Genomic DNA, 26,495 nt, shown 5'->3' on the forward strand with positions numbered 1-26,495 from the left:
TCCTTTTCCTCTTATCTCTTATCATCTTTTCAAAAATTAGTCAATAATTGTAAGAAAGTACTAAGGACTCATAATGCTTATTTATATAGCAATGTTAAATCACAATACCCCCATGTGAAGACAATGAAGCATAAAGAGGTTAAAAATGTTCACCATGTGGATTCTAGTGACAGACATTATGAGAAGCTTATAGGACCCCCCCTTCCAACTTGATAATTCATGGATGGACCCTAAATATGACTCAAGTTCGTATTTCCCTAGCCTAGTGGATATTGGTGTGAAAACTATGGGTAGGGAAGCGAAGAGGGATCATGGTCAAGGGTTTAAAAGCTTCGAATGGAACAAAGGGGAGAGCAACAAGGAGAGGCATGAATAAAAATTTGGCATACGAGAGGTTGGTGCTAATACTAGGGATATGAGTAAGGATTGGAAGGGAAATTGCATTGTGTCCCATGTCCCTAAACCTACCATAGGTGCTACATTGTAAAGGTTCAAACCCCTGGTTTGGACAATGCAAGGTTCTATGACATTCCTAAAGTGGAACCTACCTCGTTGGAAGGCATGATTGAAGTTGTGAATATGATATTATTTTTTCATCCATAAAACTTATTTTCCTTCTCTTTCCTCCTCTTCCTCACATTTGTACCTCATTCTCCAATTCACTTCTTCCTTTGCCTCTCTTTTAAGTCTATCTGCAATCATATTCTTCACTTTTCCTCGTTCTAATGATGGATTGTTGAGTTTAATCCTAAACGTCCATAAAAAAATATATGTAGTTGATTCTAGAAGCATTCTTGCAAATATGATGTTCAATAATATATAGTTGGCTAAAGAAAATTTTGAAGCTCAGAGTACTCTCACTAAATGGTTCTTTGTCTAGATCAATAGATGAAATATTAAAATGTCTATGGGAGAACAAACAAAGCCAAAATAGGATATCTTGTATAGAGGATCCTAATGGGAATTTGCTTACTAAATCAAAGGACATTGCTTTAGAGGCAGTTAACTTTTTTAAATCATTACTGTCCTCGGAGGGTGGTTATTGTTCGAATGATTTTATTTCTGATATTCCCTCCTTAGTGTCCCTTGAGGATAATAGGATGTTGATGTCTCATTTCTCACTAGAAGAAGTCAATGTGCGGTTTTTTATATGAATCCCGACAAGGCCCCGGGGCTGAATGGGTTTACCCATTTATTCTTTCAGAAGTGTTGGGACTTTGTGGGCAAAGATGTCCTCTTGGCTCTTGAAGAGGCTAGGAGAAATAGGTCAATTTTAAAAGAACTTAATACTACGTTGATTGCTATTATCCCTAAAAAAGATGTTACTAAGACCTTTGCTGATTTCCGGCCTATTGCTTTATGCAACACTCTGTATAAAATCCTTACTACGGCAATTTCCCTTCGTTTGGCAAAAATTCTTCCCAAAATTATCTCCTTAGGGCAAAGTGGTTTTGTGCCCTGTAGGGAAACAGCGGAGGGAGCTATTGTGGCTCATGAAGTGCTGCATTCTATCTCCACTCAGAGGTTCCCGACCATGATACTTAAATTGGACATGATGAAGGCCTATGATAGGGTTGAATGGGGGGCTTTAGGTCTTGTTCTTGTCAAGTTAGGGTTCTCTAAGGCTTGGGTCAAATGGATCAATGCTTGCATCTCTTCTGCAAGATTCTCTGTTTTAATCAATGGTTCTCCTTGTGGTTTTTTCTCTTCTTCCAAAGGACTAAGGCGGGGGGATCCTTTGTCCCCCTTCCTGTTTATTCTTTTAGCTGAGTCCTTTAGTTGGGCTATTAAGGCTGCAAAATTGAAAGGGCTTTGGAAGGGGATTGCGATCCCTGGGGTTCCAGTTTCTATCTCACATTGTTTATTTGCAGATGATACTCTATCATTTGGTCAGACTTCTTTGAGGGAGGCAAATATTATAAATGGAATTATTCAAAAGTATGCGGCTTTTTCAGGGCAAAAAGTGACTATTGAGAAGTCAAAAATATTCTTCCTTAATACATCATAGTTAGTTCAACATAGATTGCAGTCCTTTTGGGGTTTTGAACCTAGTATCCTTCCTTGTAAGTATCTTGGTATACCTTTCTTCATCAAACAAGACAAACTAACCTTTTGGGATAAGCTTATTTCTGTCATTTCAAAGAGAATTTTATCTTGGAACCACAAATGGTTAAGCCTTGCAAGGAAAATTGTTCGACTTATCAAATCTGTGTTGAATGCAGTTCCTATTTACCTTATGTCAGTGTTAAAATCCCCTAAATCTATGATTGTGAGCTTGCAGGACACTCTTAGGTCCTTTCTCTAGAGTAGTAATAAGGATGGAAGGAAAAAACTACCTCTTGTAGCCTGGGATAGAGTCTATTTGCCTAAGGATCTTGGGGGTACAGGTATTAGGAACTTGGAAAAACAGAATCTGGCCCTTGGAACTAAATTGGTCTGGAAATTGTATGAGCATTCTGATTCTTTTTTGGCACAAATTATGTTTGCAAAGTATTTTAATAATGGGCCTAGGGAGTATATTTTTCAAATTTCAAACTTACCTTCAGGTTCGGTAATGTGGAACTTTATTTGCAAATGTAGGAATGTCATCTTGCCACATCTCTCTTGGATTGTTCATAATGGGAAGAAGGTTAGATTTTGGGATGAGGTGTGGAATGGTCACACTCCTTTACGAAATATAAGGGATTGGTCCCCTCTAATATCTACCCTTTCTTCCCTTTGGGGGATCTTTGTGGCAGATTACTTTGAGGTAATTCACAGTGGAAATCTTAAGATGGCTAAGTGGAAGTCCATTGAGTTTTTGGATGTTGATCATGATCTCAAAATGCATTTTGCAAAGGTTTTGGGAGAAAGAATGATTATCCTATCTGAGTCCGAAGATGAACTCGTTTGGACAAAGAACATCTTGGGCAAATATACGGTTAAAGATGGATATAATTCTCTTATGTTTGTTAAAGACTCATCCTCTTGGCCATATAAGTTTTTTTGGCATTCGGCCTATCTGCCGAAAGCTGGGGCTTTTGCCTGGTTAGCAATTCAGGATAGGGTTCTTACAGGCATGTGCTTGGATAAACTCGGTATCGCTGCTATTTTTCCTTGTGTATTATGCAATAAAAATTTGGAATCCTCCTCCCATCTTTTCCTTCACTGTGATTTTTCATATCAATGTTGGCAGTGGCTATTTGATAAATTGAATTTGACTTTTGTTATAGGGAAAGATCTTATATCTCACTTTAGAGCTTGGCCTTTTCTGTTTGCCTCATCTTTCTATGCTTGTCTTTGGATTGTTTCTCCATCTATTTTAATTTGGAATATTTGGTTAGAACGAAATACCAAGATCTTTAAAAAAACTAGTTCTTCTCTTGAAGAGCTCTTATTGAAAATTGAATCTTCTATTTCGGAAGTTGTCTTGTCTTATATCTACAAGAACTTAGAAAATCTTTCCTCTTTATCGCACTGGGATAGTAGGGTGTCTAGGGTTTGGAAGTTGCTATCTACCTTGCCTTCTCATGGGTCAATTTTGAAAAAGAATGTTGCTTTAACCAAGAGAAATTCGGCTATCTAGAAGCCTCCTCCTCATGGGCATTTTAAACTGAATTTTGATGGTGCCTCTCGCGGAAATCCTGGCTTGCCAAGGGTAGGTATGGTGATTTTTGATCATCATGCCAACTTCGTCCAGGCTAGGTGTCATGCCATTGGACATAAGACTAATAATTTTGCAGAGTTTAATGCCTTGTCTCTAAGCTTGGATATGGCTATATCCCTGGGAATTAAGGATCTTGTAATTGAAGGGGATTCAATGGTGATCATACAATGTGTTATGAAGAAGAAATCTAATTGTTGGAAATTGCAATATGTTTTGGATTTAATTTTACAACAATTGGCATTTTTTTATTCTTTCTTGATTTCTCATTATTTCAGAGAAATTAATAGAATTCCGGATTTCTTGGCAAATTTAGCTATAGACAACAATGTCAATTTGCGTAATGTAAGCATTGAAGAGATCCCTGCTTCACTTCTGAAATATCTGCAATAAGTCTTCGGGTTCTTCCTTTAATATGGCCATTATGAAATTTTTCCTGCCCTTCTTCCTTGGGAGGTAGGCATGTTTGTTGTATATGTACAGGTGGCAAGGATGCTTTGTAGGTAAGAATTTATTTTTAGCTACAAAGTATGGTTACGATCTGGCATAGGCAGCAAGGGTAAGTACCTTTTATGGTCTTAGGGTGGCGCCCTGTCAGCAGTCATGTTTTTGGCTTGGTTTATTCGGTCTGTTCTCGCACGAGTGCTTAAAGTGCTTTGATTGTTTCGTGTTGTTCATAGGGAATGTGCATTTGTTGCATTCAGGCACGGTTTTTGTCCTGTGATCATGTTTGGGCAAGCATTTCATTGTGTGGCATTGGATGGGATATTAAGTACTACTTTTTCCGTCGCCACCATCGTGAGAAGTTTTTCATTTATGATGTATCCCGCATGAGTTTTCATCTTGCTTAAATGCCTTCACTTTTAATCATGAAGAGGTGTGGTTCTTCTTGCTCACGTTTTTGGTGGCTGTTGTCTTTAAAAGCCGATAGCATTTTTCAATCTGGCAGTAGACTTTGTCTCGTTCTTTTTGGGTTATTCATATGTCGAGTGTCATTGCTCTTTCAAGATACAGGATCATTGTTGAATGCCAGCTTGAGGAATAAAATGAGGTTTCGGGCAATAGTTCTGAGATGCTTGGAAAAGTGTTTCGCTTGCTTTCTCCTCAGGTGGATTTTGAGGTTCGTAGGTTGGTGGGAACTCTTTGGTTGTAGTCTAGTTCTACTTTTTTTGGCTCTGAGATTTTGTCTCAATTTCTTACTGTTTGCCATGACATTTTGCTTGATGAGGGTTTACTCCAACTCTTGGTTTCTGCGTTCATTCCTCCCTCGATTTGCTCCTGGGAGCTTGTTAGGACTGCATTGGATAGTTATCATTTTGAGATGGGCTCTTTTTATTATTGGGGCTTTCTTCCTCGCTCTGACCTGTTGGATAATGGGAGGTGTGGGGAATTATTGTTTGAGTTGAGAATGGGTTTATTGTGTGACAGATTGGGGGATACTTTGAAATCATTTGAAATCTTACTAGATTGGGTTCCTTCACAGCTTGTGGATAAGGCATTGGTTGTGCTTATGGGATTACATTATTTGCTCTCTTTTGGTTTTTTGGCTTCAGCTCCTCCACGACTGGAATTCCCCTTACAAATTATCCCTCCTTCGAGCGTGGACAGAGAGCCTCCTATTGAGAGCTCAAGTTCTTGGTTTCTGATTTAACTACTTTATGCAGGCATCTGTTGGTTGATATCTTTTTTATGCAAGTTTTTGAACTGTTGATATGCTCGAATTTTTTGCGAGCCTGAGAAACTTTGATGCTATGAGTCTACTTCTACAGATCATATCTCATGGGTTGGGTGGTTCTCTTTCATTTTTTGATGGTCGTATGGGCATTTATGTGTATATCTTTGAAAGTCATGTAATGGGAGGGTGATTACAATCTGATTATGTAATTGGGATTATCGGGTATTTACTTTTTTTGCATTTTTGGGCCACAACCGGACGTTTTCTTGCGGGTTCTTTCCTGTCGGTATGCCCTTTGAACTCGTTGTAATCAAAAAGATTTTTCAAAATTAATAAAATATAGTTTAGTGGCATGCCCACTTTTATCGAAAAAAAAAAGAATATTGGACAAAGTAACCTAAATAATCACAAACTTTAATTTCAAAACTAGAACAGTCTTCCCAAGGTTGGCAAATTTGAGGCCAAAAACTAGTATTTAAAGAGAAGGATGGATTCTCTAAAGGACAACTGAGGGAGGGAGTGAGATGAGATTGTACTCAAAATTGCAGCCTTAGAATAGGAGTTGAAGGAAATTAACGAGAAAATAAATCGAGTTCTTGAAGTTAGAAAATGCACTATAAAAACAATGCTATGAGACTAAAAATTTTAATTGAGAGTCTAAAGAAGACTGATAGTCACTCTCTTTGAACTCAACATGCTAAAATAAATGATATGATAGGTCAGTTATTCTTTAGCTAACATTTTGATGTAATTGGGTTTTAAGACCCCTATTAAAAATATTTACCATTACTCAGAACATAAAGTACTTGCAAATAACCATCATAAAGAGAAAAATACATTCATTTTGTCTACTTTAAGAAGTGACACTCTTGCAATACTAGTTATAGACTTGTCAATACATATATCATAAATTTTGAAATATAGTTGACCAATAAAGAAATTAATCTTATATGCATCACTGATAATTATTAGACTATTGGAATTTCACTAAATGATGGCATGTGCATAATCTAAACACCTTAATTTTTGCTTTCCTAACACTTTTCTCATGTAGGACTTATTGAAGAATTAATCTCCCTAAGCATGTGTTTGTACATATGTTAGGAAATGGTGTGTTGGCTTTTGGTACTTTGAGAGAGACATGCCATTCATCCTATCACTATCAAGTCATTTTCAAATATGTAAATTTATCCTTGTGACTCCTTGATTCCCCCTCTTAACTCTTTTTTTTTCCTTAGTTTTGTGTGTAGTTGTTGCTATAAGCTAGGTTGATGACATCAACCATTTGGCTTTAAGGTTTAGAGCCACACTTATAGGTTCCCACGTCATTTCTTGAGAAGAAGACGAGTCATTCACTCTGCTAGCACATATGCATCCACCTTAACAAGGAGATTGAGGATTAAGAAGAGGTTATACCAAGGAGGACACATCAATATAAAGGCCTTGAACATTTCAATATTAGGTGTGCAAAGAAGTCTTATCAAGTCCTTAAGAGTCCCCAACTATGGTATACTTTGGGTTACTTCTCTCAATCTTGATTTCACCAACAACCATCTCTCACAAAGTGCTACAAGGCAAGGAGGAGATTAATGAACCATTGAATTGACCAAAGGTAGGTATGCTTAACCTTATCTCTTTATTTGGGTACATTCATTTATATTGTAAATGAAGTATGGTTTATGTATTAAATAGCATAATATTGCTCATTACTCTATTCTATCTTCTACATCGTTGTTACCTATATCCCTTGTTTGGTGAATAATTGTTGGAAATATGGATGGAGTAACTGAGAGGGGAGGGGTGAATCAGTTACCACAAAAATAAATCCACAAGTCCCTTAGATGTCTTAAATATAAACTGCTGAAACTCGGTAAATTAACTTATCATTGTTCATTAAACATTAACATGCACAAAACAAATGACATGAACACAAGTAACACCAGATATAACGTGGAAACCCAATTTTGGGAAAACCACCAATGTAACTAGTTACTGATTTTCACTCTTCTGAAGTGAGCCCTGTTAGGAGCCAACCCTGTTAAAGGTTACAAAACACACTGTTAGGTGTGACCCTGTTAGAGGATTTAATCACCCTGCTAGGAGTGGCCTTGTGAAAGGTCTTAAGAACAATTCAATCGAATTGTCACCTTGTCAGAGGATTTACAAAAATGGTTGTTAGACCAACTCTGTTAAGAGATTTCGGTATCACTGCTACAATGGTTAGAAAGCAACAATGAAGTGATCTGAATTAAATACAACTTATCTTGCTGATACAGATCTCTGTTCTGCGCTAATAGATCCTTACTGATCACATATATCTTTTCTGCACCTCAAGGATATCACTGATCCTTCATCAGAATTCGCACATTTCTGCTCCTTCACATTTCCATACTTCTCACACTTTTTCCCACACTTCGAAATCGCAACTTGATCTCTCATATATACCATTCAGGTTACCAAGTCGGCCCAATTACAAGTTGAAATAAATATTACATAGGTCGGCTACATATACAAGTTTCAATAAATAAATTCTGCTTCAGTCGGCTGCATAAACATTTCACTGATGCTCGGTGAACACTGCTGATTCTTCGGTAACCGACTGAACTCGGTAAGTACTGCGAACTTGGTAAAGACTGACTTTCTTTCACATATTCTTCGAAGACCGACTGAACTCGGTAAAGACTGCGAACTCGGTAAAGACTGACTTTCTTTCACAGTCTTTGAAGACCGACTGAACTCGGTAAAGACTGCGAACTCGGTATAGTATTCTGGAGTGCTAGGTAGACTCTGTAACTTGCTTCTCTTACCGTCTGAACTCGGTAGACTCTGTCTAACTGCCTTGCCGAACATTTTGAGCTCGGTAGACTGATATGACATTTGTGTAACATCAAAGACAATACACAATTAAACAATTGTATCCAACAATCTCCCTCTTTGGCATTGATGGCAAGACAACATGTCATAGCAGAATGAAATTTGAAAACAGGTCTTTTCTTTTATGACAGCAACATGCCAACATAACTTTCCCTTTGGATAGAGAACACTCCCTCTTTCAATAATCTCCCTCTGTGAAGTAACTTCATCTTTGGACGGTAAAACTCTCTCTCTTTATCAAACAACTCTCCCTCTTTATCTTAATGAACTTTCTTTCAAATTTTAGTAGGATATGACAGTAAAACTCTCCCTCTTTGACAAATTATGCCAAAGACAATAAGACTTCATCTGATTTATAATGTACCTTTTGTACTGATTCATATGCAATGTTTTCCTAATTATACTGCATCAACTAGTAGATTTTTCACTTAGGATGAGTTGATGCATCACTAAAACTTTTCTTTAGTGAATTTCAGATAGGGGAGTGACCCCTAACTTACCTCTTAGATACAAGAATGCATCCTTAGCCAATGGTTTTGTGAATATGTCAGCAATTTGTTCCTTTGTGTGAATATATTCCAATCTGATCTCCTTGTCCTGCACCAATTCTTGAACAAAATGATATTTTATTGCAATGTGCTTGGTTTTGGGATGCATCACTGGATTCTTTGACATGTCAATTGCACTTGTATTATCACAGAACATAACAATTGGTTCTTTGATTTCCATTTTCATGCCTGCCAATAGCTGTTTAAACCAAACAACATTTGAACAATTTACTGCTGCAGCAACATATTCTGCCTCTGCTGTAGATTGGGATATACAGTTCTGCTTTTTGCTTGTCCAGGAAACCAATCTCTTTCCTAGAAAGAATGCTCCTTCGCTTGTACTTTTTCTGTCATCAATGTTTCCTGCCCAATCAGCATCAGTAAATACTTTCAAATCAAAATTTCCTCCAAATTTGTACCATAATCCATACTCTTCAATTCCTTTCAAATATCTCATTATTCTTTTGATTGCCGTCATGTGACTTTCTCTTGGTTTTGCTGAGAATCTTGCAACAATACCAACTGCAAGAGCAATATCTGGCCTAGTATGAACAACATACTGCAGCTTTCCAATCATAGATCTATACAGTGTTTGATCTACTTCTTGTGATTCATCTTCCTTGATAAGCTTCAATCCAGTACACATAGGAGTTCCAACTGGTTTACAATCTTCCATACCGAACTTTTTCAGTATCTCTTTGATGTATTTGATTGTGTAATGTAGATACCATTTTTGTTCTGTTGAATTTGAAGACCAACAAAGAATTTGATCTCACCAAACATAGACATTTCAAATTCCTTATTCATTTGTACTGAAAATTCTTTGCAAAGATCATCATTTCCTGTGAAAACAGTATCATCTACAAATATTTCTGCTAAGACAATTTTGTTATCTGATCCTTCCTTGATATACAAGCTACTGTTATCATTAGTTCTTTGAAATCCAATCTGAACAAGATAGTTATGCAATCTTTCATACCATGCTCTAGGGGCTTGTTTCAGACCATACAATGCTTTATGTAATTTGCAGACCATGTCCTTCTTTTGTGGATCAACAAAACCTTCAGGTTGTTCAATATAAACCTCTTCTTCCAATATACCACTGAGAAATGCAGATTTAACATCCATCTGATAAACTTTGAATCCTTTGTAGGCGGCATATGCAAGTAAGGTTCTGACTCCTTCCAATCTTGCAACAGGAGCAAAAGTTTCTCCATAGTCTATTCCTTCTTGTTGAGCATATCCTTTGCATACTAGTCTTGCTTTGTTTCTTGAAACTTTGCCATCTTCATTCAGTTTATTTCTGAATACCCACTTAGTTCCAATCACATTTTTATCCTTAGGTCTGGGTACAAGAGTCCATGTCTTGTTTTTCTCTATCTGTTCTATCTCTTCTTTCATAGCCTCTGTCCAACTATCATTTCCCAATGCATCTTTGACATTTCTAGGTTCAAAATCAGCAAGTAAACAAGTGCTTTTCAACTCACCTCTTGCCATGGTTCCTTCAGATTTGTCTCCAATGATCTGATCTGCTGAGTGATGTCGTCTGACATACTCGGCTAATACAGGTTTCTTGCCTTTAGAATGAATTTCATCATTGTCCTCTTGTTCTTCAACTGGCTGGTCTGGCTCGGTAATTATTGGCTCGGTTTCTTCAGACTCGGTAGACACTGGTTCTGGTTCATCAGACTCGGTAGATACTGGCTCGGTTTGCTCTTTCTGTAACTCGGTTACTGATGACTCGGGAGTAGAAGATTCCTGATTAGCAGATGTATCTGGTATTGTATCAGGTTCAATAGACACAAATCTTCTATAATCTTCTGGTTCTCTTTTGCTTTCTTCTTCAGATCTTTCTGCAAACTCATCAACTTTCACATGTGCACTTTCTATAACTTTATGAGTAGACAAGTTCAAACATCTATATGTTTTACTCTTGCAAGAATATCCGAGGAATATACCTTCATCACCTTTCACATCAAATTTTCCTTTTCTAGATTCTTTCAAAATGTAACATTTACTTCCAAATACTTTTAGGTAACTTACATTAGGTTTGTAGCCATACCATAATTCATAGGGGGTTTTGAATGAGTCCTTCTTCAGCTGTACTCGGTTCAAGGTATGAACAGCAGTGCTGATAGCTTCCTTCCAGTATTTGATAGCAATATTCTTTTCAATCATTAAGGTTCTTGCACAATCCATGATAGATTTGTTCCTTCTTTCAGCTATTCCATTTTGCTCAGGAGTTCTAGGGGCTGATACTTGTCTTTTGATTCCTCTTTCAATGCAAAAGTTATTGAATTCATGAGAGATGAATTCACCACCTCTGTCTGACCTTAGACATTTAAGTCTTTTACCTGTTTCTTTTTCTACTCTAGCCAAATACCATTTGAACTTTTCAAATGCTTCTGATTTGTTCCTTAAATACATGACAGTCACCATTCTTGAGTAATCATCAACAAAAAGAATGAAGAACTTTTCTCCAGTATAACTTTCAGTTCCTATGGGTCCACATAAATCAGTATGCCCAATTTCTAATACATCTTCAGATTGATAGTTTTTGCTTTTGAAACTAGTCTTTCCCATCTTTCCAATTTGACAATTCTTACATAGACCGACCTCAGGTTTCTTTATATCTGGAATACCTCTTACTTTTCTGAATTTACTTATTTTCACTAGGTTATCAAAATTTACATGACATAACCTTTTGTGCCATAACCAACTTTCTTCAACTTGAGCAATAAAACATGAATTTTCACTTGTTTCAAGTCGGAACAAATTACCTTTTGTTTGAGTGCCTAATCCAATCAGCTTTCCTTGATTATTTAGCAGTTTGGCCTATCCATGCATGAATTCCACCTTGAGTCCACTATTAAGTAGTTGTGCCACACTCATCAAGTTGTGATTGAGACCTTCAACCCAGTAGGCATCATCAAATACAAGTTCTTTGGTTATAGGGATTCTACCTCTTCCTTTTATGTAGCGAGGTTCATTATTACCAAACCTTACACTACCTCCATCATAGTCTATAAAATGTTCAAACTTGGTTTTATCACCAGTCATATGATGTGAGCAACCACTGTCTATGATCCAAATATCATTTTTGCTTATATGAGAAATAAGTGTCATCTTATCTTCCTCATCATTATCAGAATCATCTCTTATAGCAATATAAACAATTTCATCTTCACTATTATCAGAATCCTTAGCCATAAAGCATGTTTTCTTACCTTTGAATGATTTGTAGTCCTTTTTGCCATTCCATTTGTGATCTTTCTTCTCATCTTTGCTTTGCTTGTTTGGGCATCTAGCAGCAATATGACCGACTTCATCACATGAAAAACAGATTAGAGGAACTTTGCCTCTGTATTTTCCTCTGCCTTTGGAATATTTCCTTGCTAGAAGAGCTTCAATTATTTCAAGATCACTGTCTGAACTTGGTTCTGATTCATCTTCACTTTCTGACCGAGATTCCTTTTTCTTTTTGTCTTTCTCCTTGAGTGAAACCTTAGCTTCAAATGCTGATTCCATGTTTTTGGAAGCTGGAACATAGTTGTCATAGTTGTCTAACTCAAATGCAGTTAATCTTCCAACTATGGCCTCTAAATTTATCTTGTGATTTGCTTCGCATCTTCTTTCCTGAATTGCAGAAACTCTGATTGCATAGATGGGTAGTAATGTTCTGAGAACTTTGCTTATGACTGTTTCCTCTGAGATATCACCTCCAGAAGCTTTGATTGCACTGACACTGGCTTTGACTCTTTCAACATATTTTGCAATATTTTCATCCTCACTCATTTTTAATTGATCAAACTGTCCTCTTAAGCTTTCTGCTTTGGCTCTTCTCACATTGTCATCACCACCGTAGATATCTTTCAGCTTGTTCCACATTTCAAATGCAGTTTTGCAGTCTTTGACATCATCAAACTCTTCATAGCTTAGGGCAGATGCAATGTCTATCATCATGGTGTTATGAGTCTTCTTTGCAGCAATATCAGCAACAGTTAGTGTACCAGTGGGTGTCACATATTCTGTGTCAAGATGTGTCAATCCTGTATCTCCAATGGAAGCCAAATGGAGTCTCATGAGACCTTGCCATGCTGAAAAGTTATTTCTGTTTAGCTTTGGAATTTCCCTCTTGTAAGACATCTTGATCTTTAGCTTAGATCCTTGAAATCCTTCCTACAAGCACCGAAAGCTCTGATACCAATTGTTGGAAATATGGATGGAGTAACTGAGAGGGGAGGGGTGAATCAATTACCACAAAAATAAATCCACAAGTCCCTTAGATTTCTTAAATATAAACTGCTGAAACTCGGTAAATTAACTTATCATTGTTCATTAAACATTAACATGCACAAAACAAATGACATGAACACAAGTAACACCAGATATAACGTGGAAACCCAATTTTGGGAAAACCACCAATGTAACTAGTTACTGATTTTCACTCTTCTGAAGTGAGCCCTGTTAGGAGCCAACCCTGTTAAAGGTTACAAAACACACTGTTAGGTGTGACCTTGTTAGAGGATTTAATCACCCTGCTAGGAGTGGCCTTGTGAAAGGTCTTAAGAACAATTCAATCGAATTGTCACCTTGTCAGAGGATTTACAAAAATGGTTGTTAGACCCAATCTGTTAAGAGATTTCGGTATCACTGCTACAATGGTTAGAAAGCAACAATGAAGTGATCTGAATTAAATACAACTTATCTTGCTGATACATATCTCTGTTCTGCGCTAATAGATCCTTACTGATCACATATATCTTTTCTACACCTCAAGGATATCACTTATCCTTCATCAGAATTCGCACATTTCTGCTCCTTCATATTTCCATACTTCTCACACTTTTTCCCACACTTCGAAATCGCAACTTGATCTCTCATATATACCATTCAGGTTACCAAGTCGGCCCAATTACAAGTTGAAATAAATATTACATAGGTCGGCTACATATACAAGTTTCAATAAATAAATTCTGCTTCGGTCGGCTGCATAAACATTTCACTGATGCTCGGTGAACACTGCTGATTCTTCGGTAACCGACTGAACTCGGTAAGTACTGCGAACTTGGTAAAGACTGACTTTCTTTCACATATTCTTCGAAGACCGACTGAACTCGGTAAAGACTGCGAACTCGGTAAAGACTGACTTTCTTTCACAGTCTTTGAAGACCGACTGAACTCGGTAAAGACTGCGAACTCGGTATAGTATTCTGGAGTGCTAGGTAGACTCTGTAACTTGCTTCTCTTGCCGTCTGAACTCGGTAGACTCTGTCTAACTGCCTTGCCGAACATTTTGAGCTCGGTAGACTGATATGACATTTGTGTAACATCAAAGACAATACACAATTAAACAATTGTATCCAACAAATAATAACATTATAGTCTTACCCAACACATTTTTAGGGCACCAAAAGTGAATCTTAGATCACTTTTGATTAGGTCCTTTTCACATTATTTGTTCTTTTGTTTTCTATATCTTTTGAAATCATTTTTAATCATATCACCTCTTACGATTTTCCTAGCAAACCTTGACCCCTTTAGGTTCCAAAGTGGTTGTGCTTTCATTCCCTAGGCTATATATTGAATGCAATGCAATTGAATTATCAAGCACGATGAACAAGAAATCCCAATCAAATATTAAAAATAAAAATATATATATAAACAATGTCTTTACTTACACTCTTTAAAAGGGCATAACTCTCACTAGAATTCCCTCAATGTCTAGTCCTAACCCTACATTTTATGTTTCATTCCTAGCACTTCTAATACAAAAAGCCCTCCATTAAATAATGCCCTAATGCTCCTCAAAATTCTAGACCAAATGGACCACATGCAAGCTACAAGTGATTGTTAAATAGATCAAATGAAAACTTAAATCATACAAATGACAAATCAGCCACAACAAATTGAAAAGGGTTTGCTTTATCAATGCTTAGCCCTCTCCCCCATAATGAATATTAATGGGAGGCCAATCCCATAGCCTCTATTCCATAAGTAAGTACTTAAAATTTTTAGAAAACAAAACCTTAGTTCCCTACATCCTAGTCATTGACATTGGAGGAATCACTTCCCTCATTTCATATGAATAGTCTACTAACCCCACCTTACACCTTAAAGCATCTAGCAATCTTTACAAAGACAATCTTAAAATTCATACTTATCTTGCCACGTAATTACTAGAAAAAACCCTAACTAGGGTGCTTTATAATGGTAAAATCAACTTAAACCCCATTTCATAATTGAAATTTTATCAAATGACCTAAAAAATCTAGCAAATATTATTTTAAGATGACAAGTAATACTATTACCACTCAACAATGCAAAGAGAAACCTCCCCCATTGAGTGGTCAAAATCCACAATGAACTCAAACAACAATTACCAATATGTTGGCCTTCCAACATAGCTCCTGCAAAACCCTTGTCGCAATGGTATGTCCTATTGGTGGCATGCTAATTAAGGCATTGTCATGACAATTGTCACAACTTAAAAAAGTTGCTTATGATTACATGCTCGATGCAAATTTTGACTGTGTATCCATTACAAAGAAAGATATCATGAATATCTCATCACTTCCAAAAAACAACGAAACCCACAAAAAAGAACAAGCCAAACTAGTAAATTTCTTAAAACAAAATGACCAAAGCATTCCCTTGCCCTATAATCCATAATCACAAACCAACCCATAAGAGTATTCAAACCATGTAACTTGTAGTAAATATATAGGAGGTTAATATCAAAATTTTATCAACTCACAATATGTCAATGCAACCAAAGTTACTAGCATAAGACTACTCATAAGGACCCCATCTAAGGCCTAGGAAACCCTCTCTATGATAAATAACACTTAAAGATCCAACAACAAATACAACTATACCAACCTTGTGACTCAATAAAGTTGAAAATCCACCTACTCCATCACAAGAACCTAAGAAGAAATCTCCTACCATCATAAAGGTGTCATATTCTACTCATATTGTTAACTAAAATATGCGTAGGGCTCTTTTCAAAAATCTACACAATCAAACCTTTATAACCATTCTCAAGTCTATCATACCGAATCCAACCCTTCCCTTTTGGCTATCCAAACATGTCCTAGTACTATCTTCCTTTGTGACCAATCATATACTTGCATAGACTCGCTTTTATAGGCTAGAATTGCATTACTCCATGTAGTCTTGAGTCACTAGGGTTCACATAAGTAGCTTTTAATGATATAATTTGAGCATTAGTTGCACCTACCACAATCAAAACTCAACTACATGCATGAATCCATTAGCAAGGTGAATCAAAGGCATGTGCATTTCAATTTTAGCACCTCAATTAATTTATTGCAAGCATTTATTATCTATGGCACTATGTTTTTCACAAAGCAACATCCTTCACTACACTATGTTGACAAGCAATGAACTTTACTTTTATTTTATTAACACTTTTCTTGTGCAATACTTGTCTATAATTGACCTCCTTGAGGATATGTTTATGCATATGTGAAAATTGGAGTGGGCTCGCTTTTGGTACTTTGTGAGAGATGTGCCATATATTATATCACTCTCATATCTCTAGATTTGTCCTCCAAACTTCTTAACTCTCCTCTACTTCTCTTTTTCCCTTAGGTTTGCTAGAAAGTTGAATCAATCACCCAGCCAATGATGTTTTACAATACTTTATTTGTCAACAACATCAACCAAGTTGATGACATAAACTATACAAAAAAATTGCTTTAGGGTTAAACCCAAAATTATAGGTTCCTCTTTTTGTCATTTCTCAAGCAAAAGAAAATGCATCATTCACTCTTTGGCACATATATATTTCCATTGCGAAGAAGAGGATTTAGGGTTAAGAGGTGCTTAGACCAAGTAAACACGAATCAATATAAAGATCTTGAAGATTTCAAAAATAGTAGTTATGCCAATAGAAATTAACAAGTCCTTGGAATCCCTGATTGTGATCTACTTAGGTCTTCTTCCATCCATCTTGACTTCATTTACAACCCTCTCAAACAAAGTTCTGTGAGCCAAGGGGGATAGTAATGGACCAATGGGTCAACCAAGGTAAGTATCCCTAACCCTAATCTCTTTCGTTTGGTTCTTTGATTTATATTGTGAATGACATGTGCTTCATATATTAGATAGCATAGTATTGCTCATTATTTTAATTTTATCTTCTATGTACCGTGTTATCTTAGCCCTTGCTTACCAGCTAATGGCACTATAGTCTTCATAGCTCTCTGCTTGCCATCTAGTGGCACCCGTTTAAAATCGTTGCTTACAGTGTTGGATAGCTTTGTGGATAAGTGTTCTTCCAATCCGTTAGATCTAAAATGGTCTTTTACCTTCTTCCCATTTAGAGGATCATCATATTATAGAGACCTGTTTTGGTCCAACGAGCATGCTAGAGGTAAATGATTTTGCTGGAACATGTTTAGAAATTGTATGTTCATCATATATAATCATTAAGTTATTGCTGTACATCTAGTGCATAGTTAAAAACTCTTCCTTTTATTGGTTCTAGCAAAAGGTTCTGCGCTTCCTGATTTCAGAGCTGCACCTTGACAAATCTAGACTTTGGTGCCCATTAAAGTGATTTTAGTTATAGAAGTCAAACTTCTCTGTAGGTCTCTCGATGGTAAGGGCAAACATCAAGGGAAGGCTGGTCTAAACCGATGTGCCCCGTTCTTTACCAGTAATTGGAGGAGTTGTTGAGGTGCAACAAACATCTTGGTATCTGACTAACCAATTATACTACTGATTCATGCTGATAGAAACATTCCAGAAGTTGGACCTACGCCTTTGTAAAACTTCAAGATCCGAGGAAACAAAATTGGCTGGGAGATGCTACTGAAATGGTACTTGCTTTTCTCTGAATCTTAAAAGGGGGATAGGTTTTCTTGGATGCCATGATAGATCCCAAATTGAAGTGGAAAACTAATTCAAGAATTCAATTATACGAGGTAAATGAATGGTGAGAATGATCCTCAAATGAGAATGTCTGATAACTTTGAGTGTTACAAAGCTTAAACATGTGGCTGATGGGAAAAACGAAGCATGAAGGGGGCAAATACCAAAGCTTCAGAAAAAGAAAAGGACCTTGAAAACAAGACATTAAAAAATTCACCGAAATGGAGATGTGAAAGATACAGAAAGGTTTGGCATGAACGCTAAGACTGGTTTCAATGGTTTATCAACAGATTGTCAGACCTACAGGAGAAAATCAGTGTGTGAATAAAATTCTTTATAAACCAACAAAACTGAATAGTTCATCTAGCGAAGGGCTTCTCTAAGGAAAAGCATGGAGGAGACTCAAGACCCAGATAGGAATGTGGTAGCTGTTATCAAGAACCTTGAAAATAAAGAAAATTTCAAGAGGCCAAAGGGTATGTGGCAAAATAAGCTCCTAGCTAGAGTTTAAGGAATATTTTAACACTTTACTTGCAAAAGGATGCATCTGAGATGCCATAGTAAGATGTGGGAAATTTTCAAAACCAAAATATTTGAAGAGATTATATACAGAAGCTAGCACAAATTGTATCTGATGAACAACGAATAAACAAGTTGAAGTGGTTATATTAGTTGATTATAGATGTTTTCAAGCTTCTATATCAGTTATATCAAACAGATCCAGTTAGGTACCACCCCAATGAATCATCATTTGGGATTGCTAGTGACAAATTCGATTTTGATGATTTCTAAAGCTCAAGCTATGATGTTTTACAGCAATGTAAAAATCGATAAGCAAGGATGCTAATGGTAGAATTTCAGGCTAAGAGTTGAACTTAACAAAGGCATCGTGACAGATGAAGGTATGCTTGACAAATAAAAAGTGTAAGATCCTGATGCTGCACAAGTTAAAGAGGGCCAAGAAGCTAAACCTTAGCAGCAACTGGCTGCACAAATTCTTTCATTTTTGCCAGATCTATCAATCGGAGATGAGAATGAGAGACTGATTTACAGATTGGACAAATGCTTTGAATTAACTTGTATCTATACTGTCTTTCTCCATAAATGACATAGCATCGATTCGCATGTTTATGTATATATCTTCACAAAGCACTATTTAATTGTAGCCAGATCATTATGCAAATTTAATTTTACGAAGAAACAAAACATCCTCGGTATAAATAGAAGAAAAATATTTACCAGATTGGCATATGACTTCAACCAGGGTTTGACAATATTCCAACCAGGTTGAAATATCAATGGAGCATCCACGAAAAGAACTTGCCCGATTCTCTTTGGATAGTAATAATAGAACACATCTATCTGCATAGAGTTCAGGCACAATCAAGGTCAGTTTCTATGTTAGAACCCAAACAACACATCCAAATCCCATCTGAAGAAGGGCTAAAAATCGAGTACCAAAAACTTTATGAAAGCAAGATCTCCATTTTGCACAGTAAATCCTCGAAGGTCAAATATTCCCAGCATCTTCTCTTCTCCTGGCGGGAGCCGACTGAGGGCTATCTCAATCAAATAAACGCACAGTTTCTGACTTTCTAACAGGTCATGTTTCTGCCCCATTATTTAGGATATACAATTGTGTAAAGTTCTGTATAAAATCAATACTGTAGCAAAGAAAGAGAACTGCAATGTGCCAGAAAGAAAAATTGAAGGCTTTGCATTGAGAAAAAGGAATCATAAAAGCATAATGACCAATTTCATATATGATTTGGCTTACAGCTGGAAGATGCTTGGCTGCAACAACCACCAATACAGGCCTGCCTTCTATGTCAGGAAACTCATGAAGATAAGCCTTTCCAGTGGACGCAATATTTTGAATAGATTCTTCTGTGAGATTTTCAACACCAAATTCCTCACGCCATACCTATACATGCCTTTAAAGTTAAGGAAACACAATGTTGTTGAGGTAGAAATATTCTAATCCATACCTAGATGAATCAAGTCTCATGGCAATCATAGGACAATATAGAACATGGAATCTTTTGTTTAGAACAGACAGAAAAAAGACTGTTGCTTCCAAAATTGCTACCATCTGAAAGTGTTACAAAAACATATTTATATAGAAAGCTATCAGATAAACATAACCAACTCCTGGAGAGTTTATAAGAAAAGGATACCAGCGCTTTAACCAACTTAGCAACTGCATCATCCACATTAAACTTGCGGTCCTTCAAAAACCAGAGAATCATTTCCTCATCATCCCTTCCGTTTTTCCCAGTAGGCAAATTTCCATGTTCTATTTGTAGTCGTTCTTTCACTTCCACAATGAGCTGCCAGGTTAAAGAACAGATCAAGTTCCAGTAAAATTTGACTAAGAAAATTCTCATTCACTATGAGAGATAAAGGAGCCTCAAGAGCAACGAGCAGGCACAAAAAAACTTAGCAATATGAAAAAGGGGGCCAAGACAACCACAGGGAAATCAAGCTTAATCAAGATCCCTTCATTAGAAAAATAGTCAACTAGGCTCATTAACATGGCATCTAATCCCCTGCCCATAAAAAAAGTTCAACGTATCAGGTTGGCTGTTCACAAACAATCTAGAACAACAACCTGAAACAGACCTCCAATTGTTTTCATTCTAATTGTCGTAAACGAGCAGCAAAAAGAATCTCAAATTTTCCTGATTAAATCAGTACCAAACAAAAGAAGGATTTATGTAAAATACTATAACATCATTGGTGCAAAGATGTTGGCGTGTGTAACTTTAGCTTTGAAATGTCCTAAAGGCCATTTGTCATAATGTGTAATACTATCAGTACCAAACAAAAGAAGGATTTATGTAAAATACTATAACATCATTGGTGCAAAGATGTTGGCGTGTGTAACTTTAGCTTTGAAATGTCCTAAAGGCCATTTGTCATAATGTGTAATACTATCTTGTGTCAAGTCGACCCCTTCACTTGTCATATTGTGTAGTACTCAGTCTGCACCTCTTCTCCAAGAGTGATAAATCATAAATTCGTAGCATTCCTAGGTTCTTTTTCCTGATTTTGGACTGGTCGGACTTAGAACTCAACACCAACAAAACATGATGGTTGCATGGAGAAAGATAATGATGGAAATTTTACTCCACTGTATGTGATTCATTGGGGGAATGGTGAAAGTGGAATCTTCCTCTCAAAAATCCGTGCAGCTATTCTTTAGGAGGAAGATTTACAGCTCACACTAGAGGAAAGGGCTAAAAATTTGCAATAACTGGATAGGAATTTTATCCGTGTAGAAGCCCAGAAAAACTTTATGAATGGGAACTATGTTCTTAAAAATGTTTAGGAAAGCTGAAATGTGATAGCCATAAGGCTATTCGACTGCAAAAAGGCTCCTAAGTTTAGAGAAACCCCATCCAAAGAGTGCTATGTTATCAAGTGACTATGTTCATACTTCATACCATAACTCAGTTGTTAGGAAAACGGCCACAAAAAAGTTAAAATCCCAATAGAATCACCTCCGAACACCCTTAGAAAACCCACAATTTAAGAGAACCAATAAGGTGATCATAAAAACAACATTTTCCACAATTTTAAGCAGTAATGCCACTGAAAGCTGTTACATTTTATTCATAAAGGGGCACCAGGAAAATAAATGCACCTGATTTGAGTACAACAATAGTCACGTACAAGACAGATTAACAATTGAAGTTCAAATCAGGGAGAGCTGGTGATCTCTATTACTACTGCTTAATAAGGATAAAAACTCCAGATTTCTGAAACTAAATTTTCTATCATGAAAACTGTTAAGCTAAGATATAACCCTAGAAATTTCTGAATGATAGTTTCTAGCATTGAAGCACATTGTCAAACCTATCTTCTCAATAACAGGTTTAAAATTTTATGTGTTCGTTGCAGATTCCGAAATCGTTTGTTTAAAATTTAACTCAAATATTACTTACCTTGTGCTGTTCAAATAAAATAGACTTGTCACTGGCAGCATTGCATTTGTACCGTACAGTTTTGAGAGTCTCTCTGTGCCTGCCATAACTTTGTAAACAATGCAGAGGTTTGGCATTGAGAAAAAGATTACTGGCAGTAATGGGTATATGCAAAGGCGGAAGATGGCGTAAGAGCATTGGCATTGGTGTAGGAGAACGCAGAGCGAGTTGTGGCTTCATATCATTCGACCCAATTCTCCGCTTACAAGCCCCACTTTATTTAAAATTAAAACCCAATCCTCATCCTCGCTACCAAGGCTTATTATCCAGGGCAAAATCTCCTCCTAAACCTCGTTATAGTTGATTGGTTGCCATTAAAGTATTTGTGTGCTCTACTTTCCTTCTGTATCTTATGTACCAGATCTCTTAAATATGTCCTGGAGATTACTGTACTGTAACTCAATTGATGATAATGATAGATATGGATTTTTATTGTACCATTCATTAAATTTTAAATTTCTTGTGGATATGTTATATAATGTAAAAAAAAAAAATTATTAAAAAATTTAATTAATAAATTGGTAATATATCTTTCTTAAAAATAATTTAGTAAGTTTTTAAATATATATTAAAAAATATTTTAAAAATGAAAAAAACATTCTACCTTTAAAAAGTTTAAATTATTAATTTTTTTAATAAATATTATAAAATGATATATATTAATATTATTTAAGTGGAATGAATTAAATTTGAGAGATCGTGTAATAATTAAAAGTGCTCTGCAATTTCTCGTTCAGTATGGGCAAAACTAGGGTTATTGGCGTGTGGGTTGATGTGGGTTGGGATGATCCGCCGCATGTCCCACAGCTGGTCTTCATGAAGGGCAAATGGGTAGATATGGCGGCGCAAAATTGGTTGAGGGGGACTTACGAAATTTCAGACCGGTCTCCAAGTATTTTCAGGGTTTTTTCAGAGGTCCAAGCAGTGGAAATTGGCGGAGTATGGACAGATCTGGTGAAGGGCATCAACGATTTTGGGATCGTAGGTATTTTGGTCAAGGCCCGCAGCAAAAGTTTATCCCAAATCATTTAAAGGGGCTTCCGGGTAAACGATCTACATAGCTGGGAGGAAAACCGTCATATGTGAAAGTTGTGAAGTTTTCATCTGTAAATGAGGCAATTAGGGTTTCTCGGCTGAACGCTGGTGAAAAGATGATGGACAAACAGTCTAACAGTAACCCGCTTGAGTTATCTTCGTCACATCAAAGGGGGGATAAGGTAAGGGAATCTTCGACATTAGGAAAAGACGATAAGGTAAGTGATAATCAAATCGGCTCTAATTTAGGAGGTGGGTCTTCGCAGGTATGGGCTCCTGTTCCATGCATTGATTTACTTGATTCTGTTGTGGATTTGAAAGCTCGTTGTTTGCATACACATGCTATTTCTGGGGAAATATGGGGGGATGCAACTAGTTTATCTAAATTTCATCATAAATTGCAGAAAAAGTGGTCTGATGTGTGTTATTTTCAATTACTCTATGCAAATGCATTTATTATTGTTTTCAACTCTTCATCTGTTAGGGATGAAGTTTTAAAACCTTCACATTACTGGTTTGGTAAAAATTTACTGTTTGTTTCGGCTTGGAAACCATTTTATGTCCTTGCTTGGTCAAGCTTTAAATTAGTTCCTTTCTAGTTTGGCTTGCCCAAATTACCATTTGAATTTATGGACCCAGAGGTTTGGAACAAATTGGTAATACTTGTGGTTCTTTCTTATCATCAAGATTTGATTTTGTGGAGGGGGAGGTTCTGGTAAAAATCTGTGTCCTGACTAACCCTAATAATGTTTGCCCTCGGACCTGTATCATTAAGTCTCATGAGGGTATCTGGAAACAACCAATTAATAAGTTGGAGAAAGACTTTGGTAAAACTTCCTTGCAATTGGATGCTCCTTTGCTTATGGATTTTTTGAAATCCTCTGTTCTGGATAAGGCAGAACATTGCTTGGGTAGTAATGATAATCCATTTTTGGATAAACTATTAGTTAATGGTTCCACTAGGAAACCTCCCGCTACTGTGAGGTTAACCAAGCTATGAGGGATGTTGGGAAGCGAGAGGTTTATGTTGTGTCTCACGATCCGGAGTTTGTAGGGTTATTTACAAGTAAGGATAAGATAGTAGCTCACCAGAATATTGTGGTTTTAGGGGACAACAATGTGGATGATCTGCTTCCAAATCTCACTACCTCGAATTGCTTGGATAAGTCACTAAATGATGGTGGTGGGAATCTTGTATGTCCTATGAATTCAAAAGAATACTTAGAAGGTTGTCAGGGGATTGGTCAAATTTTTGTGAAGAATGATGGGGTTGTTTCGGAGTCTAATGTTGGGGTTTCTTCTCTAGGGTTTCCTGATGATGCTATCCTTGCTCTACAAGTCAAAGAATTGGTGTATAATTTTTCGCAGCATGTTGATGTGGATGTGGATAATAACGCCACCTTAGGAAATAATATTCAGTTGGGGGACATTCTTGTTATTGTGCCAGATGAAAATCCGGTTCACCAAGTAAATGATCTTTTTAAAGATCATGAGCATCAGATGGATGACGACATTATGAATAGGGTTATCTGTTCCATTGAGAATGACTTGGGGGGAATTAAATCGACCCTTCCTATTTCTGGATCTACTAACCCTTTTAAGGTTTTGGCCTCATCAGAAGTGGGCATCATAGATAATTTAGCCATGACTTCTCCTAAGTCAATTAAGAGTTCACCAATTGTTCAAACTACTCTAATTAGGGCTTCAACTGTGGTTTCTCCTGGTAGGGGTAGGCCTCCAAAGAATCGAAAGACTCAATTGGAAATTGATGTTGGGATTCGGCAGACTTTGTCTCTTTCTCCTGGTGTTGGGAAAGGGAAGCATTCGGTTTCTCTTGGTGACACTATGAAAGGACGTGGTACTCCTAAGGGTAAGAGGAGTAAGAGGTCTATTATTAGTCCTCCTGTGACTAGGTCGGGGACTGTGAAGCGTAATCTTCAAAGTAGTTTTGGAGAAGGAAAGTCTTCTCCATCTAAAGGAAAGAGGGGAGCCTTGGTCTCCCCTCAAGAGCAATGAGAATTATATCTTGGAATGTTAGGGGCTTAAATGCCCCTAACAAGAAGCGCTTAATTAAGTCCCAGATGGACTTAGTGAAGTGTGATATTTTCATGTTGCAAGAGACAAAATTGTCAAAGGAGTCCGCTAATTTGGTTTTTTCTTCTTGGAGAAAGTGGGAATTCCTCTCCTCTCCAGCTTGTGGTGCGTCAGGGGGTTTGGCATTGCTTTGGAATAACTATAACATTGAGGTTGAGCTAGTTGCTTCTACTGTAAACTGGATGTTGGCCTTAGTTAAAAGCAAGCTTTCGAAGGTTAAGTTTTGACTTTTTAATATTTATGCTCCTTCTGGTATTCAAAGGAAGACTAAATTATGGGGAGAACTTAAGAGGATTTCCTCCCCTTTAAGGCATGGTCCCTTTATAATCTTTGAGGGGGATTTTAATGCTATCACTGACTTGGGAGAAAAGAAAGGAGGTATTCTTCCTAATAAAAAAATTATGGAAGACTTTGGGATGTTCATTAAGGACATGGGCCTTTTTGATTGTCAGTTTCAGAATGGGATTTTCACATGGACAAATATGCGAAGATATTTTTCTCAAATTGCGGAAAGGTTAGACCGGTTTTTGTTATCAGATGTTTGGATTGATTCAGAGTTCGAATTTTTTTCCTCTATTCTTCCAATTTCAAGGTCAGATCATTTTCCAATTTCCCTATCAATTATGGAAGATAAAGCTCCTTTTAAGTCACCTTTTAAATTTGAACCTATGTGGTTTAGAGATTCTTCCTTTTTGCCTTTGCTCAAAAAATGGTGGAGTTCTGCTCCTTATTGCTCTAGATCCCGAATGTTTCAGATTGCTAAGAAGTTGAGATTTTTGCATTTGAAGAACATCTTTAAGGAAAAATAGAGGATTCAAGATATGATTGAATGTCTTAATTCACATGTGATTCAACATGGTATGGTGCCTCTTGTTTTTTATGAACTAAAATTGCTAAAAGTAGAGCTTGAAGAAGTTTTGTCCAGAAAAGAAATCTATTGGAGACAGAAATCGAGGGAGATCTGGCTTTCAGATGGTGACAAAAATACAAAAAAAATTCACTCTTCAACAAAAATTAAGAGAAGTAGAAATAGGATATCTTGTATCAAGTGTCCAAATGGCAGACTTTTAACAGAACGGGAGGATATTGCTTCAGAGGCAGTTAGGTTTTTTAAGTCACTATTGTCTTCGAAGCATGGAGATCTTCATAATAACATTTCTTCTAATATTCCTTCTTTGGTATCTTCGGAAGATATTAAAATGTTGATGTCTCATTTTTCTTTGGATGAAGTTAAGAATGTTATTTTTGCAATGAACCCTGATAAGGCTCTGGGACCGGATGGCTTTACTCCTTTATTTTTTCAGAAATGTTGGGATTTTGTGGGAAATGATGTTTTATTGGCTCTTGAGGAAGCTAGAAGGAATAGGTCTATTTTGAAAGAGCTTAATACTACAATGATTGCAATTATTCCTAAAAAAGAGGTTACTAAGACATTTGTTGATTTTCGCCCTATTGCTTTATGTAATACTTTGTACAAGATTTTTACCAAGGCTATTTCTTTAAGGTTGGCTAAAATTCTGCCTAGGATCATTTCATTAGAACAAGGTGGTTTTGTTCCAGTAAGGGAGACGACAAAGGGAGCTATAGTGGCGCATGAGGTTCTAAATTATATTTCTACTCAGAGAATCCCGGCCATGATCCTCAAATTAGATATGATGAAAGCATATGATAGAGTAGAATGGGGGGCGTTGTGTGTTGTTCTACTTAAATTGGGCTTTTCCAAGGCATGGTTCAAATGG

General features: G+C 36.8%; 1 protein-coding gene across 2 annotated transcripts in view; it reads right to left on the minus strand.

Annotated features, from left to right (window-relative positions):
• Positions 1-21,989, minus strand: part of LOC131073094 (uncharacterized) — a 55,087-nt gene extending 33,098 nt beyond the window's left edge. The window contains exons 1-5 of one of the 2 annotated variants that reach the window (XM_058009472.2): positions 21,589-21,989; positions 19,819-19,971; positions 19,419-19,565; positions 19,100-19,252; positions 18,881-19,003 (exon numbers count right to left, since the gene is read on the minus strand). In XM_058009472.2, the coding sequence (XP_057865455.2) occupies positions 18,881-19,003; positions 19,100-19,252; positions 19,419-19,565; positions 19,819-19,971; positions 21,589-21,807 (795 nt within the window). In that variant the 5' untranslated portion in view covers positions 21,808-21,989. The remainder of the gene's footprint in view (positions 1-18,880; positions 19,004-19,099; positions 19,253-19,418; positions 19,566-19,818; positions 19,972-21,588) is intronic. The other variant, XM_058009464.2, reaches the window with a different exon arrangement.
• Positions 21,990-26,495: the final 4,506 nt, after the last annotated feature.

Source organism: Cryptomeria japonica, chromosome 9 (assembly GCF_030272615.1).
Source record: "Cryptomeria japonica chromosome 9, Sugi_1.0, whole genome shotgun sequence".
Lineage (NCBI taxonomy): Eukaryota > Viridiplantae > Streptophyta > Pinopsida > Cupressales > Cupressaceae > Cryptomeria > Cryptomeria japonica.